We start from the raw sequence: 15,221 nt of genomic DNA, 5'->3' as shown, positions 1-15,221 counted from the left end.
AAGAGAACATTGAACTTTCCCAAACCGGCGCTGAGTTGTGAGGTGTGGAAGTTCTGTTAGCAATCAACAGTCTCACTTATTCATGTCATCTAATAAATAAACATCAAATGTAATAATGTCATTGTTAAGAGTAAGGGAAATGTGCTGTTTAACATCCTCTGGTAACACTGACTCCGCCTTATTTTGCGTGGGTGACAAAGGGTTAGGCTGGTCAAAATCTCTAAGATTCAGAGTCTGATGAGTTCAGGAACAAAGACACTGGGAAACTGCTTTGGTCTTCATGTCTGGAAGGTGTATTTTTAGTTGAGTGATTGCAAGGTGGTTTATTCCACTGAAATGCCATTTGCAACACTAAACCTCATTTTGTGTGGTAGTACTCTTGTTTACATTTAAACTGGATTAAAAAGTCATGGCAATTCAGCCTTTCAGAGGGAGGAGGGAGGTTCAGGCAGATTGACCTGCTGTGAAAGGTTTTAATGGTTGGTGCTAAATCTACTTTCCTGTCTCACAGATGCCTGAGGAGCAAGCTTTCAGTGTTCTGGTCAAAATCATGTTTGATTATGGACTCAGGGAACTTTTCAAACAGAACTTTGAAGATTTGCACTGCAAGTTCTATCAGCTGGAGCGCCTCATGCAGGTGGGGCTCACACGGGGAGGGTGGAGAGACCCGAGCCTGCAATTCAGCTCTGGCTGTTTCTCCTGGGATGAATGGTGTTTGTCAGCTGTGAGGAAGGGTGGATGGTGTTTGTAAGCTGTGAGGAAGGGTGGAGAGCGAGGACTGTCCCAGGTGTTCCAGCAGAGCTCTCGGTGTGGTGCTGCTGAAGGCAGAGTGGCTCTGGCGTCAGCACAGCCACTGCTGGGCCCTGCTGAGGCAAATCCCAGGCTCCTGCTGGGCATCCACCCCAGGACAAGCTTTTGGCATCCTTAGGAGGCCCCCGGGCCCGTTCCTGTCACACCTGGTGGGTGCAGGACCCTGCACTGCTGGTCACTCTCCCCAACTTCCTTTTGTAGTTTGAGGGTTCAGCCACAGTTCCAAAATAGCCTGAATTAACTTGGAGTGCTTCTGTGTGTTTTACTCTTAGGAATGCATTCCTGATCTGTATAACCACTTTCTGGACATCAGCCTTGAAGCACACATGTATGCTTCCCAGTGGTTCCTGACCCTGTTCACTGCAAAATTCCCTCTCTACATGGTCTTCCATATTATTGACTTACTCCTGTGTGAGGTATGTGTTATAATTGGAGACTTGCACGGCTCCCAGCTTTTGACAGTTTGTCACTATCTTGGTTCGTGTCCTTGTTACTATCTGTTCTCTCAGAGCAAGGCGTGTGATATTTTTATGTAGAAGTGTTAAATTTCTGCAATGATAAAGGTTCTCAGCATTTTAAAGAAACAATTAAGAATCAATAGCTATATAAAAGATTATAATCTCCTGTTCCCTGTGGCACTGGTGAATCTATGTGAGAAGACTGTACAGTGTGATAAGAGCTGATTCACAAATATGTGGATTCCTCTCTTCTGAAGTCACGTTATACAAAATGTTGACTTTTTTTTCACCTATCATATTATTGCATGGAGGCCGTTGTGTATAAAATAGCCCAGCTAACTCTCATTCATGCTGGTAATCTAACAAGCTTGAAGCTCTTTCTCCTGGAAAACTTGAAGTCTCTCTATATTTCACAACTTATATTTAGAGAGCAAAATTCTTTATATTCAGACGTTGTCTGTAATCACGTTTAGAACAGTGTATGTAGTGGTATGTGGGTCAGCAGTGCAATTACAGTCAGCACTGTTACCATCAGTGAACAAATCCCATTTTGTACTGAAGCATCCTTGAGTTATTTAATGATTTGCTGGGTAACTTTATCCATCCATTCTTCTTGGATCTGCACTTGTTCCTGTGAAGTGGCTGATTTCCTGCCTTTCCTTTACTGAAGGCTTTCAGCATTCACAAACCTCCTGGTCAATGTTTTTGCCCTTTCCCTGTGTCTGCTGCTTGCTTTGTCCATGTGCCAGTGGAATAGAAAGCAGCAGATGGTATGGAGAAAATCACTTCTGTTTGTTTAGAAACACATTTTCAATTCAGAAATAGTAAATGTGCTCACAGAGAAGTTTTAAGGGATTTTTCATCATTTAAAAGTAATAGTGAAAGAATAACTTGGTGGGAAGAAGAAAAGCAGGATCTTGAAACAAGATGAGCAATGTGTCATGATTATGAGTGGGACCCCTGGAGAAGGTGTGAGCTACTCCTGACTACAGAACTGTTTGCATTTAATTTAATTGGACAATATGAATAGAACTCTTCTAAGGAGTAGAGGCAGAATAGATGCTGTGAGACTCTGTCCTAAAGTGAGTCACTTTCCTTTTCATTGCATGAATTATCCCAGTTTGTGAAGATCAGAATTTAATATGTTGGTGTATATATTACTGCATTTGAATCAGTGTTTTTAGAAGTTGCCGTATGAAAGTTAAATTATCTTGAGCTGACCAACTGCTCATTAATAAAATTAAGTGCACAACATCATTTTAGAGTTTCAGACTGCAGTAAAACCAGTGTTAAGTGCTTTGCTCTCTATAATGCCTCTCCAGTAAAGGTATTTTGCCAGTTGTTTGCAAAGTCATTCTTTGTGCCTTTCATTTATATAGCACCAGGTTACACGTGTGTCCTGGTTCTCCATTACACAAAAACTAGACAAACAACAAAACCCACCAAATAAATTCCTATCCAAGCTTCTAAATACCGAGGAATTAAAATATTTTGTCATTATCTTTTCTTTCCAGGGAATAAGCGTTATCTTCAATGTTGCACTGGGATTATTAAAAGTGAGTATAAATGTTACGCTGTGGTTTATGCATCTTCATGTGCCATGTAAAAATTAAGATGCCTGTTACAAAAATACATTGGTTTTTTTTTTGAGAAGCTAACAACTGCCTTGGCACACGTGCTGTAATCTGGCACGTCCCGTGCAGCACAGTGCTTTTTTGGGGGGGTGGAATAGAAGGTTGCAGAAATAGAAACAAACTCTCTTTGCAGAAGGTTAAGAAGCAGCAATGTTAATGCAGCTTTCCAAAGCTGCCGTGGCTTTATTGTCTGTGGGATTCAATAACTGTAAAAAATAGGCTTTTCCTGGTGTTTCTTTCCTTGTCTCCAGACTACCAAGGATGATTTGTTGCTGACTGACTTCGAAGGAGCTTTAAAGTTCTTCCGAGTGCAGCTGCCCAAGCGGTACCGCTCCGAGGAGAACGCCAAGAAGCTGATGGAGCTGGCCTGCAACATGAAGGTGAGCTGGGAGGGGCTGCTGCAGCCTCAGCCTGGGAGCAGCTCCTGGCTCCAGCTCCAAGGGCAAATGCAGGTTCATTGGCTGTGATCATGGAGATTAATATTGTGCCCAAGATTTATGACAAATATCACCCAAAAAAAGCAAAACTGGGTTAATGCACTTGAAAAATAGAAGGTGAAAATACAGTGGTGTGCCTGCCTTCCTTTCCTCTGGCATGGTGGATGCCTCACTTGTCAGGATCTAACTTTACATTGCAGGAGATTCGGCGTGTGAAACCCCAAAGTTTTGGCGCAGTGTTTGAGCAAGGGCAGAGCAGTGAAATAATCTCCTCAAGTCACTGAGCCCATTGTCAGGGAAGGGTTAATTCTCCAGGTGGGTGTCGGGGGTGCAGGAATAACTCCCGCAGTCGTGGTGTGGCTGGACCGGCTCCAGGTGGCGGTTGGCGTCTCCAGGGAAGTGTTCCCCCGAGTGCAGGGAGGTGTTTCTGGTCAGCTCTCACTAGAGGGAGCTTGGCCACCGCTTTCTGCGCCTCCTTCCGAGCAAGGTTGTTAGCGGGAAAACCAGACTGCAGGGAAAACAAACACATTGTCCATTCTGCCTGTCATTTATGCACGTAAAATTCAGCCTGTTTCTTGGAAGAGGGTTTTTAAAGAGGAAATCTTAGCCATAGCTTTTAAATTTGCTTGGTTTACTGGGACAATAATAAACGTTTAGGTGCAACTTCTAATGCTAGAGATTTCATTTAGATGCATAATGTCTTGCATGTGAAATGCTCACAGCGATCTTGGCATGGTCTGTGTTGCTAAACCGTTGTAACCTCTGGCACAGGTGACACCAGGAAAACGGTGGTCAGGATCTGTTACAGCTTCCCTTGTGTTCCCTGTCCCTGCAGGACTTGAACTCTGGGGACAAAATACTGAATTCAGCATCGCCTTCGTGTCCCTTCTCACAGAAGGGGAATCTGGGGGCTGTGAGAGTGGCTTTGCTGGTGCTGTGTGTGTCAGAGCCAGGGACAGAGCACTTGTGTCTCTGCGGTGCTGCTGCCTGCCCAGACACCTCAGCACGGGGCCGTTTTCTGCTGGGCTCGAGTGACACCGGCAGGAATGTCAGCTGAGCCTGCGCTTGCCCTTTCAGCATTTACAGTCTCATGTAAAGTAAACCAAGTGCTTCTGTGTGATGATAAATGTTACAGCTGAAAAAGCAGCTGAAGAAGGCTCAGCATCAGGCCAGTCCAAAAATGAACCGTGTCTGTTCTGCTGAAGCTGTGCAGTGTGTGCAGCACCAGGGAGCTGTGCAGCACCAGGGAGCTGGGGCAGGATGCTCTGGGTGCCTTCTGAAACCTTCCCTGTGTTCCACAGAGTGCTGCTGTCATTATATTGAGTGGAGCAGAGTTTTTGACCACACCTGAGGGTTTCACACTCAGGCCTGGGTGAAGCCATGAGCTGTGCTCTGTAGAAGGCAGGAGTTCCCTGAAGCTCGTTCCATAACCCTGTGTGTGTTGTGTTCTTTTATCAGTGTTCTGGGCAGGAACTAATGGGCTGCTTTAATTTAGATTAGCCAGAAGAAGCTGAAGAAATATGAGAAGGAGTATCATGCCATGAGAGAGCAGCAGGCTCAACAGGAGGATCCTATAGAAAGATTTGAGGTAATGCAGTCTGGTTTAACAAACAGCAAGTTGCTGCTTTGACTCTTTTTTGAGCTGTTTTTATTTTCTGACCAATTTGGATGCAACAAGGAAATCAGCTCCACGAACGTGAAGGGAATGTCTCTCTATTGGCAAGGTTGATCAGGATGGCGTTGTTGTGAGCCCAGCTGTGCAAGAAAAGGAATAGTATGAATTTTTATTTGGGCTTTTAGAACTGGTTCAGTAGAGCCTGTTTGACGTGCTGACTGCACCACAAGACATGAACAGAAAGGAAATGCCTGGCTGATTCTAACTCTACTGTCCATGGTTATGCTCCTGCTTTTACTCCTCTTCCTAATTTCAAGTGATGTATACTGCAGTAAGCATATAATTTTATAAATAGTTTATTTATCAGATAAATGTAATACGGGGTAAATTACACATGTAAAGTTACGTATGCATAATCATACCACAATAACACACACAGAGACATAGATACAACAAATTAATGTATTTTAATCAGAGAAGTTTTATGTAAACTTTCTTTAGTATCCATCTGTGTGCTGGGAGTTGTAACAGGAGAGAGAAAATAGAGTATTCTTCCCAGGATTCTCCTCTCTTATCTGTTTCTAGCATGCAAATTCAATTTTGAGCCAAGAAAAGCAGTACTTGTAGGAAACTCCTGGCAAGGTATCGATGGCACAATGATCTCCCTGCTATTGCAGACTTCAAAACCATTTCTGTAGCTCAACAAGGAATGGCTGAGCAGAGTTATTTATACCTGGTGTCTTCTCAAGGGTAATGGTGTATTTATTTTGCATTTACACTGTGGCTGCAGTTTTGTCCCGGGGATTTCCTGCAGGTAGAGTTGTCTTTGCATGCTGGAGATGCAGGGTGTGCCTTTGTGTGTAGCCCAGGAGCTGTGTGTGTGTGTCAGAGCCTCAGTGGCAGCCCCTGAGAGCCCCTCTGTGCCCCACAGCGTGAGAACCGGCGCCTGCAGGAAGCCAACATGAGGCTGGAGCAGGAGAACGACGACCTCGCCCACGAGCTGGTCACCAGCAAGATCGCACTGAGGAAGGACTTGGACAACGTAAGTCACGTCCTCAGCCCGTCCAGGGCAGACAAGGGCTAGCTCCTTGTTCCTGCTCTCACTGGAGAGCAGACACACGGAGTTCATTTTTGCGTGGGACAGGATTCCTTCCTCCACATCCGTATCACACACAGGCAATGTACAGGCCCGTGACAGAGGTCCGTGGGAAACGGGAGCGCTGACTGAAATACTCATTGCTCTGGAAAGCACTCGCAGTGACTGCAGGGAAAGGAGAGCCTATACTTGAGCAGTTAATTCTTTTCTCTAAGGAAGTCTAGCAGGAGGTGTGTCAAGCCTTTGAACCATCACAGAGATCATAACATGGATGCTGGCTTGTGTTTGGCTGGGGTTTTATGAATACAATTTCACAGCAGACAGGCTTTGCAAAGCACCTGCTAAACTTGAAAGTCTGAGTCTGTCTGGCTCTGCATGGATCAGGTTCTCAGGTACCTCAGGCAACTCTGAAAATGTTGTTGTGGTTTCCATTTGGCTTGTTGGAATCTGCCCATGTGAACTCTTCATCCTGGGCCGTTTCCAGATCAGTAGAGCTCTCAGGAGGAAACTTCAGGTTTGCTTTGTATTACAGGAGGTTTTTTTCAGCTTGCTGTCCCACTCCCTTCTTTACATATTCAATTGTGGGAGATTTTATTAGGATATGCTTTTGCTTTTTTTCCAGGACACGCAGAGACAGAAAGGTACTGGCATTTCTAGCACAGGGGAGGCTACAGCACATTTACTCTGTCTGCTTGGGGAGATGAGGGGAGGAGTTCAAGTGCTCATGTTTTACCATTCTTGTTCTGTACTAAGATAAGTGCATTTCTGAAATCTCAAAGGAAAATGACTTCTGAAAGTTGCACAGTGCAGGAGCTGACAGGCTTCAAAATGTTTCATTGGATCTGCCTCAGACAATTTAAGGTTTCCCACGGTCCCCTGGAAACTTGCTGTTGGAAAACTATTCATAGTAAATGTTGATGCCAGTGGGTGAATGTTGCTTTAATGAGGTTTGCTTCATGACTTTTGGGTTTATTACATCTCCTGTTAGGTGTTAAAATGTGCATCATAGAAGAATGTTCTAGAAGCAGGTTTTTCCCCACACATTGGTATGTTCACCTCCTCTTACCTGGGCTTTTTCCTTTCATTAGTGAAGCTTCCAGAAGCTTCACACTGGTGATAGCCCAGCACTCAGGAGGTGGACTCCAGCAAAATTTGTCCTGAAGAAGCTTTTTCTGTCAGTTTTTAACTGTTGTTTGTGGCTCCTTGAGCCTGCATGAGACATGGTTATACTTATACCTTTTTTTTTTTTTTAATGGAGAGCTGGGAGAGCAATAAAATTAGGCAAAATTGATGTGCTTAATATGATATATATATAATAGTCTTGTATGCAAAGAGGGCAAATGATGTTGGCAGCATTTGGGTTATCCCCTGGGAGGAGATAGGAAGGCTTGATCCTACTTTAGGACATGATTAATTCTTCTAATTGGATCCTGAAGTGATAAGTTTCATTCTGCCAGCCTGAGGTCCTGAAAGTACCAAAGGACATTGTTTAACACACCTTTTCTGATACCTGTGTGGCGGGTCTCAAATCTGCAACCTAAAAGATCAAAACAACGCATTTGGAAATACAAGAATTTCCTTAATATCCTTTCACTAAACCAGAAAATAGGCTTCATTTTTCTACTGTTGTTGGGCTCCTACACCCCAGTGTTCTTTGGCTTTAAAACAGCTTAAACCCCATCTGTATGAAAAGATGTTCTCTTTGCCTTTGCTGTCTGTTTTAAAGGATCAGCAGGACTTTAAGGGCCTGAAATTCACATTTTGATTTTCTTTCTTTGAAGGGAATTGGTACAGATACTTTCTGAAGATTTTATATATCAGTTGAGTTATTGATCTATTTTTATGTAGAATCCATACACCTATTAGGAAGTGCTGTGTTGTGTGTATGAGACAGGAAAAGATGTCTTAACTTTGCAGAGTTTTAGTGGCTTAGAAAGAGCTTGAAATTTTTCAACAGTATATTTTTATACTTTAAAAACTGCAGTAAAAAGGATTGTTAGTTTCTGGTGGGACATTTCTTTCCCTTAAGGAGGAAGCAGGGAGGGGCCTGACATGTATGCTTTGGCAGCTCAGTTTTTTTCATGCAATATTTTCTGGGAAGGTATCACATTCATTGGGAAGTTTCATAGAGTTCTGGGGGCTTTTTAAATGTTCTAGGGGCATTTTTCATTCATTCTGTTTTTATTGAATGTTTGCAAATTAAACTTAGGTCTGAGCTGGTTATAGTCTTTTATTGATCTTGCTCATTGTGAGCTGTTCTGTGCCTTTGGTTGTCTTCAGAATGTATCGATCAACTTCCAGACTAGACAAGAAAATGATACTTATTTCTGGTATTGGATTTCTTTGGAGCAATCCCAACTCCAGTTTTGCTAAAATTAATCACTGAATTCAAGGAGGCATTTGGGAGGGGTGGAGTATAGTGGTACATGTCATTAATTCTGATGTGTTGCTGCTTTGCTATTGCAGATGGGAAGTTTTAGAAAAATAATTTCCAGAATGAAGTTTTATTGTTTTTAATAGCAATGAAGCAAACCTTAGTAAGAGTGGAATGGCTGCACCCTTGGCTCTGTCCTGGTGGAGGCACAGCAGGGAAGCCTCTGCTCAGCCTCCACTCTGTGTTTCAGGCAGAGGAGAAGGCAGATGCCCTCAATAAGGAGCTGCTAATGACCAAACAGAAGCTGATTGATGCAGAAGAAGAAAAGAGGCGCCTAGAGGAAGAATCTGCTCAGGTTGGGGCATTTCTGTCATTCCCACTGTTCTGCACAGTACAGAAATGATAAAAATAAAAAGGGACAACTGTGGGAAGGGCTTAATGTTCTAAGTCATGTTTGTCCCTCTTCTGTGGTGTAAAGGACGTCAGCAAAGCAGAATTTGGCATTTTCCTGCCAGGTGCTTCATAGGGTGGGGAATTTTTAACTTGAAATCACAGAGTCACAGCCTGTGCCAGATGCTGCACCGAGAGGCAGTGCAGGACTTCAGCTGTCAGCGCTTTTTGAATGCTTCCTTTCCTTGGCTAGCCCACTGTTCTGTCAGTGATGGCCAGCAAAGCCTGGCTTTGCCCTGCCTGCATGGAGCTGAGCTGGACTCTGGGTCCCTGGGTAGAGCTGAGCAGTGAGGTTAAGGACAAGGAAGAAATACCACCTGGGTATATTTCAGGCTACAGCTATATAAATCCTTTCTTTTCTTTTTTTTTTTTTTTGCCTTACAGCTGAAGGAAATGTGTCGTAGAGAACTAGATAAGGCAGAGTCAGAGATCAAAAAGAACAGCTCTATTATTGGTGACTACAAACAGGTAAGTACAACTTCTGATGATGCGGTTTGCTATCAAAGTAACAGACTTTCAGGTGTTTTAGGAGATTTCTGGAAGTCAATGTCACCTGGGCCATGCATTTGAGGACACAGTTTAGCTGTTCCAAACGGGAAGCCTGTGGCTGGTTTTGCATTTTCTTTGGCTGAGGTCCTGAAGTGGTCAGTCCTGTTTGCCCCTGGTGTGGGTATTTGTAGATCAGCAGTCACCACAGCCTCAGTTACAGCCGAACCTTGTTCAAATGGGCTCCTGGATATCAAAGGTTCCCCTCATGCCAAAAAAAGCTTCTCTCTCACCTTCTCTTTGTCAATCAAATGCACCTCAGAAATAAAGAAAAAAAGATTCCTTTTTCCTATCAAGGCTTTGCTTTGGTATTCATGCTCCTGATCACAAGATATCAAGGGAGCAAATCCATGTGTCTCTTTAGTAGGCCCATTTCAGGTCTCAGGGAATGAATTAGGGTTTTTTACTACTCTGTCTTGCCTGGTTTTTTCTCCCAAAGGCAACAAAAGGGCCATGCTATTCCTAACCTTTTCTGGCTCCTTTAGCAAGGCCAAACTGTTAATAACTTATGTTGGAACTGCACCTTCTCCTGTGGGGATAGAAGAATATGTAGAGAATGGGAAAATGTACAATGAGAGAGCTTAATGCAGCGTCCTAATTTTTCTAGCTTTCTCAGTGTCCTTAGATTATCCATGTTAATATTGCAGCAGCATTTATTTGTGCTTTAGCATTCATTTGGGAGGGAATTTACATTTATAAATGGTCTGGTAACATAATTTTGCTTGTCAGATTTGTTCCCAGCTGAGTGAGCGACTGGAAAAGCAACAAACAGCAAATAAAGCTGAAATTGAGAAAATACGGGTAAGAGACCAGATAGATCCAGTCTACAATGTTTCAGTCTCTTAGCAAAATCGTAGCAGCAAACACACAATTTATTTCATTGCTAAAAGGGTGGCTGAGAGTCCCCATAGATAAAAGAGAAGATTATAAGGGGGAGATCTGGAAGAAAAGGTGAGCCCTCTCATGCCATAGTGGTTAAATGCTAATGTTCGTGCTGGGGGTTTTTTGAGGGGGTCTTTTTTTTTCTGGAAGAGATTCCCTGACTGTCTTTTGTCTTAAAGTAACAGGGGGGAGGGACAGAGCCCATTATTGTAGCAAAACAACACAGCAGTGTTTCCAAAGCCCTGAGTCTGGGGCTGGCAGGAGCTCCTGCTCGGCTGTGCCTCCCCACAAGTTCCCATTCGTGGTTCCTCTGGTGTTGAGCTGCTGTCCCAGAGCAGAGGCAGGAGCAGGCTTTGATCCTGTCCCCAGCACGTCGCTCACAGCCAGGTGTTTGCTTTAGCAAAAGGTGGATGACTGCGAGCACTGCCGCGAGTTCTTCAATAAGGAGGGCCGTGTGAAGGTCGCCAGCACTGCCAAGGATGGTTCAGACGAGGACACGGATGAGGAGAAGGAAACACTGAAGAACCAGCTGAGGGAAATGGAGCTTGAGCTGGCCCAGACCAAGCTGCAGCTTGTGGAGGCGGAATGTAAAATACAGGTAATGCTCTGGAAGTTTGTTTTGTAGTCTGTACAGCGCGTGTGCATTCCTAGAAAAATGTGTGTGTGAATCGTAGAGGAATTGGAACAGATCCTGTTGGTTGAAACCGTAACCTGCTATTTCCTGCATGGGTTATTTAACCAAACACTGCGTCTGAAACTCGCTGTATGCAGACGATATAATTGAAATTGCATGAACTGTATTTAGCAGCCACTACAGCTTCCAGACATCTGCCTGTCTGCAGTGCAGTGCTGGCTGCCTGATCTCCTGCAACTGCTTGGAAGGAGCCCAAGCTCTGACAGAGTACTGAATCATGCATGCCTTTATCTCACAATCAGTGCTAAATGAAGAAATAACATTGACAAATGTTAGACGTGTTTCTTAAAACACGATTGCAAAGCGCTCCAGTACCTGAGGTATTTCCGTAAAATGTGACGACATTGTGCTTTTAGCCTAAAACTGATATGTCAGTGTTTCTTGTTCACAGAAAGGTAAAAATTAGTTTGTAAAAAATCCATTTCCTGTGGGAGTAGCTCCTCCTCAGATGGAAGAGAATTAAAGAGTTTGGATGTACTGAAGAAAGCGGAATGTTTCACTAAGGGCAATGACACAAGTCTTGCTTTGCTTTTCAAAGCGCTTTTTTTTTTTTTTTCTCTCTTTGTCAGCTTATTGTGCTGCTTTTAATTTATGTAAGACTTAAACTTCTGAAGTGGCCAAGAGTTTGTAGATGTTCTAGAGCCGTCTGGGTTTAACTCCTATAACCTCGTGCTGTGAATATGTAACAAATTAATGAAATTACTCTTCTGTTTGCAGGATTTGGAGCACCATTTGGGTCTGGCACTGAATGAAGTGCAAGCTGCAAAGAAAACATGGTTCAACAGAACAATAAGCTCTATAAAAACAGTGACTGGAGTCCAAGGAAAAGAGACTTGTTGAAAAGCAGTTCTGTCAAACACACCTTCTTAACACAACACCTTTTGTTGCCTTCCTTGGCCAGATGTTTAATTCTGTGACATGAGAGGACCAGAATGTAAATATAATAGAAACACAGCATGTCAGGATTTCAATAGGTCAGTGATAAGGAGGATGGAAACACAAGAGAGGTTTTATTGCTAGACATGGGATGTTCATACTACTGATATTTAACAGGTGATGTAGCTAGATTGAAGCTCTTCAGAGAAACACTCCATTCTGCGTCTGGCTGGAGGCTTTTCACAGACTAGGTACGAGAACTTACCAAACCCTAATTGTTAAGTTTACATATGATAGGTTTTTTTACAGTTATAACCTTTTTTAATATTTTATTTGAAAGGAAAAGTGTCACTAACGAAGTAAAAAAAGAAAAAAGAAAAAAAAAAGGAAAAAATGCAACAAAAAATACAAGTTTATCAAGAACTACATCAGTGCCAGAAAGCAGTCCCCAGAGGTAGGAAATGGAGAGTAGGAGGTGACATGTTTTGCTTTATGAATGGGGATGATTTCAGCATTCCTGTCGAGCAACCCCACTTTGTTTTAGTAGATGCAGCATCCATCTCTCTGTGTTCGGCATTTCTTTCTGTTACTAATCAATTCTATGCAACTCTGGGCTTTTTTGGCATGGGCTGCCAAACAAATTCGCCACCGGAGGCTGGGAGACTTGTCGAAGTGCTAGACAAGAATAATCGAATTGTGGGCAAATTTCCGTTTCACTTGTGTCATATTGTTTGATCCACATATCGACAGCGTTCCAAGCCCCAGCACCAGGAGTGCTGATAATATGAATTATGTGGATGGTCTGACATTCAATGGAGTCTGTCTGGGTTTTGTCAGGTTTCTGTTTCGTTTTTGTTTGTTTGTTTTTACCCGGCTGTAGCAGGCCTTCTGCGGAGCTCGGACAGAGCTCCCAGGTTTTAGTTTTGCACATAGGTATGAATGGGACAAAGAAACAATAAACTGAGATATATATGAGGCAAAAATCACAGCGTGAGTGTAGCTGCGAGCATCTCTAGCTGTCCAACTCGCTTCCCTGGTAGCATTCTGAGGTGGTGTAGGTCATTTTCATGCTCGATGCAGTTGCACTAATAGGTGCTAAACGTGCTTGGAGTTCTCATTCCTCGGGTTGTATTGAGTTCTCACCAGAAAGCTGTAGAATGGAGTTTTGCACCTTGTAATTTTTTTTTTTTAATTTATAATGGTTTGTGTTATGCTGAAGTATCTATTGCATCAGTGGTTAAATTTTGTGTGCAGTGTGAGTATAAGCTGGTAACAATAAGAGGCACTGGTTTGTATATAAAGATATTTGGTTTATTTTGTATTTCTAACTTTTTCTTGTTTACTGTACTAATGCTAGCTAATGTACTCTGTAACTACAGGATAGAACATGCTATGTCCAAGCTTTTTTCCTTAACTGCATACATTATATCTATTGTTTAATACCAAAAAAAAAATTACTGTAACTCCATCAATATTAGATGCGTGGACATTGTGGTAGCATAGTTGCAGTGTGTATACTTTATGAATTGAAATATAAACTAGTAAAATTGTATAACTATTTTGTTGTTTCATTTCATTTGAACAGAAAATTATTAAATATTTTGCAATATAAAGCTAATTCTCTTCTTAAAGTAGAAGCAGTAGCATCCGCAGCCTTCTCCAAGACTGAAACCACAGTCATGCTGCAAAGGGCTTTGCTAAAAAAGACTGCATGTTCTGAGTGCTGCCAACACTGGTTTTATATAATAAAATCTAGGGTTTGCTTTGAAAAAAGAAACTGCAAGAATGACCTTGTGCAGCTTGAAACTTGTGACTCAGTATTTCTCAAACATGTCCAATTTAGAACACTTTTTTTTTCATGGCCCTCCAAATTCTGCTTGAATCTGCAAAATAAATATAGGCTATCGCTGCTTATCACCGTCAGTAACAAATTCTGTGGGGTCGAGTGTGGTTCATGTCATCTTCAGCAGGGTTTTGTAGCCGTGGCTGAGCCTGCACAACTTCAGGGGCTGCACTAATTGGGTCACGGGGCAGCTCCGCTCCCCAGCCCCAGCCAGAACACGGTTCTGCAGAGACAGCCAGGAGAAAAAAGGGATTCTTGTCACCAAAACCACCCAAGGTGGCTCGGAAAGCAGCCCTGCTCTAGGAGGCTGCTGTGGTGTCACTTTTCCAGCCACGTTTTGCTTTAAGAGAATGGCATTATGTGGTTGTGTGGTCTCTGCTGCTTTGTCTTCCCAGAGGTGCATCCCTTGGTAAGGTCAGCTCTGCAGTTTCCTGATGATTGCAACCTTTAGAGAAAGTTTAAAGGTAAGTAGGGGATGGGAGGAAGCAACACAAAAACGCTTCACCCACTTGTCTTCCTCAAAGGGACTGAGAAATAGTGTAATAGTGTACTTTCCTCCAAAAATGAGGTACTTAAAGGAGAGAAAAAGCTGCTTTATTGTTCAGATTTCTTCCACTCTCTAAATAAACATTACCTTCAAATTGCATGCAGCATATATTCCCCTGTTAGTATGAATGCAGAACCTGCATAATTGTTTCACAGTATTTCATCCAAAGCAGTCATGGATTATTTAGATGCCTACCTGAAGGTTTTTTGTGCTCGGAAATAAATATTAACAATGTATTTCACATCCAACTCCATCTAAAATATCCACGGCTAATAAGAATAATGGGTCCAGGGCTAAGATGTGAATCTTTCAAAGCAGAATTAACATGTGAAGACAAGGAAGCAGGTCAGTTTTAAGATGAGGAAATTGAATTTGCAGATGTTCAAAACTATGAATAAAGGAAGGTAGGAAACCACATTGAGTCAGAGCTGCTCTAAGCATCAGTATTTTACAGCCCTGTAAGAGAAAAGGAATGAGTGTGTTTGGTAGCATTTGGGGCATTAATGAGATGATTATTTTCTTGTAGTCAGTCACCTTTCTGTTCACATGTGCCTCAGCTGGGTTTGAGTATTGAACTCCAGCTCAGTGCCAGTCTGCTGATGCTGGGATTAATCTCCTGTGCCCCAGGCTCCAGCTTCCAAATGCTTTGCGTGTTTGTGCTGTATCATTAAGTTCCAATGGTCTCAGTGTGGCAGCTCGAGTGTCACAATCTCATTTGTGTTGCAGAACTTCTTGGCAGCTCAGGGTCCGCAGCTGGAAGTGGATATTCGGGATCTATCGGAAAGTTTTACCTTTAAGAATTGCTGGTAAGCCGACTTGAAATTTATATAACTACCTCCCTGACTTTTTTTAGCTGCCCTTCTTATCTGTGGCAGTGATATAAAGTTCCTGTTATCAAGAGGAGGATTTCACTCCATCTGTTCAACAGCTTGGCTCACATTCATCCAGCCTAACTTTAG

The 15,221-nt window shown here is 42.8% G+C and overlaps 1 protein-coding gene across 2 annotated transcripts in view; it reads left to right on the top strand.

The window, feature by feature from the left end:
- RABGAP1 (RAB GTPase activating protein 1) overlaps window positions 1–13,443 on the top strand; it is a 61,427-nt gene extending 47,984 nt beyond the window's left edge. For both annotated transcript variants that reach the window (XM_040082893.2, XM_058423062.1), the window contains exons 16-26: window positions 512–637; window positions 1,083–1,226; window positions 2,783–2,824; window positions 3,154–3,282; window positions 4,835–4,927; window positions 5,886–5,996; window positions 8,675–8,779; window positions 9,259–9,342; window positions 10,150–10,221; window positions 10,703–10,900; window positions 11,714–13,443. In XM_040082893.2, the coding sequence (XP_039938827.1) occupies window positions 512–637; window positions 1,083–1,226; window positions 2,783–2,824; window positions 3,154–3,282; window positions 4,835–4,927; window positions 5,886–5,996; window positions 8,675–8,779; window positions 9,259–9,342; window positions 10,150–10,221; window positions 10,703–10,900; window positions 11,714–11,836 (1,227 nt within the window). In that variant the 3' untranslated portion in view covers window positions 11,837–13,443. The remainder of the gene's footprint in view (window positions 1–511; window positions 638–1,082; window positions 1,227–2,782; window positions 2,825–3,153; window positions 3,283–4,834; window positions 4,928–5,885; window positions 5,997–8,674; window positions 8,780–9,258; window positions 9,343–10,149; window positions 10,222–10,702; window positions 10,901–11,713) is intronic.
- The last annotated feature ends 1,778 nt before the right edge of the window (window positions 13,444–15,221 follow it).

Source organism: Hirundo rustica, chromosome 20 (assembly GCF_015227805.2).
Source record: "Hirundo rustica isolate bHirRus1 chromosome 20, bHirRus1.pri.v3, whole genome shotgun sequence".
Classification (NCBI taxonomy): domain Eukaryota; kingdom Metazoa; phylum Chordata; class Aves; order Passeriformes; family Hirundinidae; genus Hirundo; species Hirundo rustica.
Note: the sequence above shows the minus strand (reverse complement) of the source record. Positions and strands in the feature narration are given on the sequence as shown.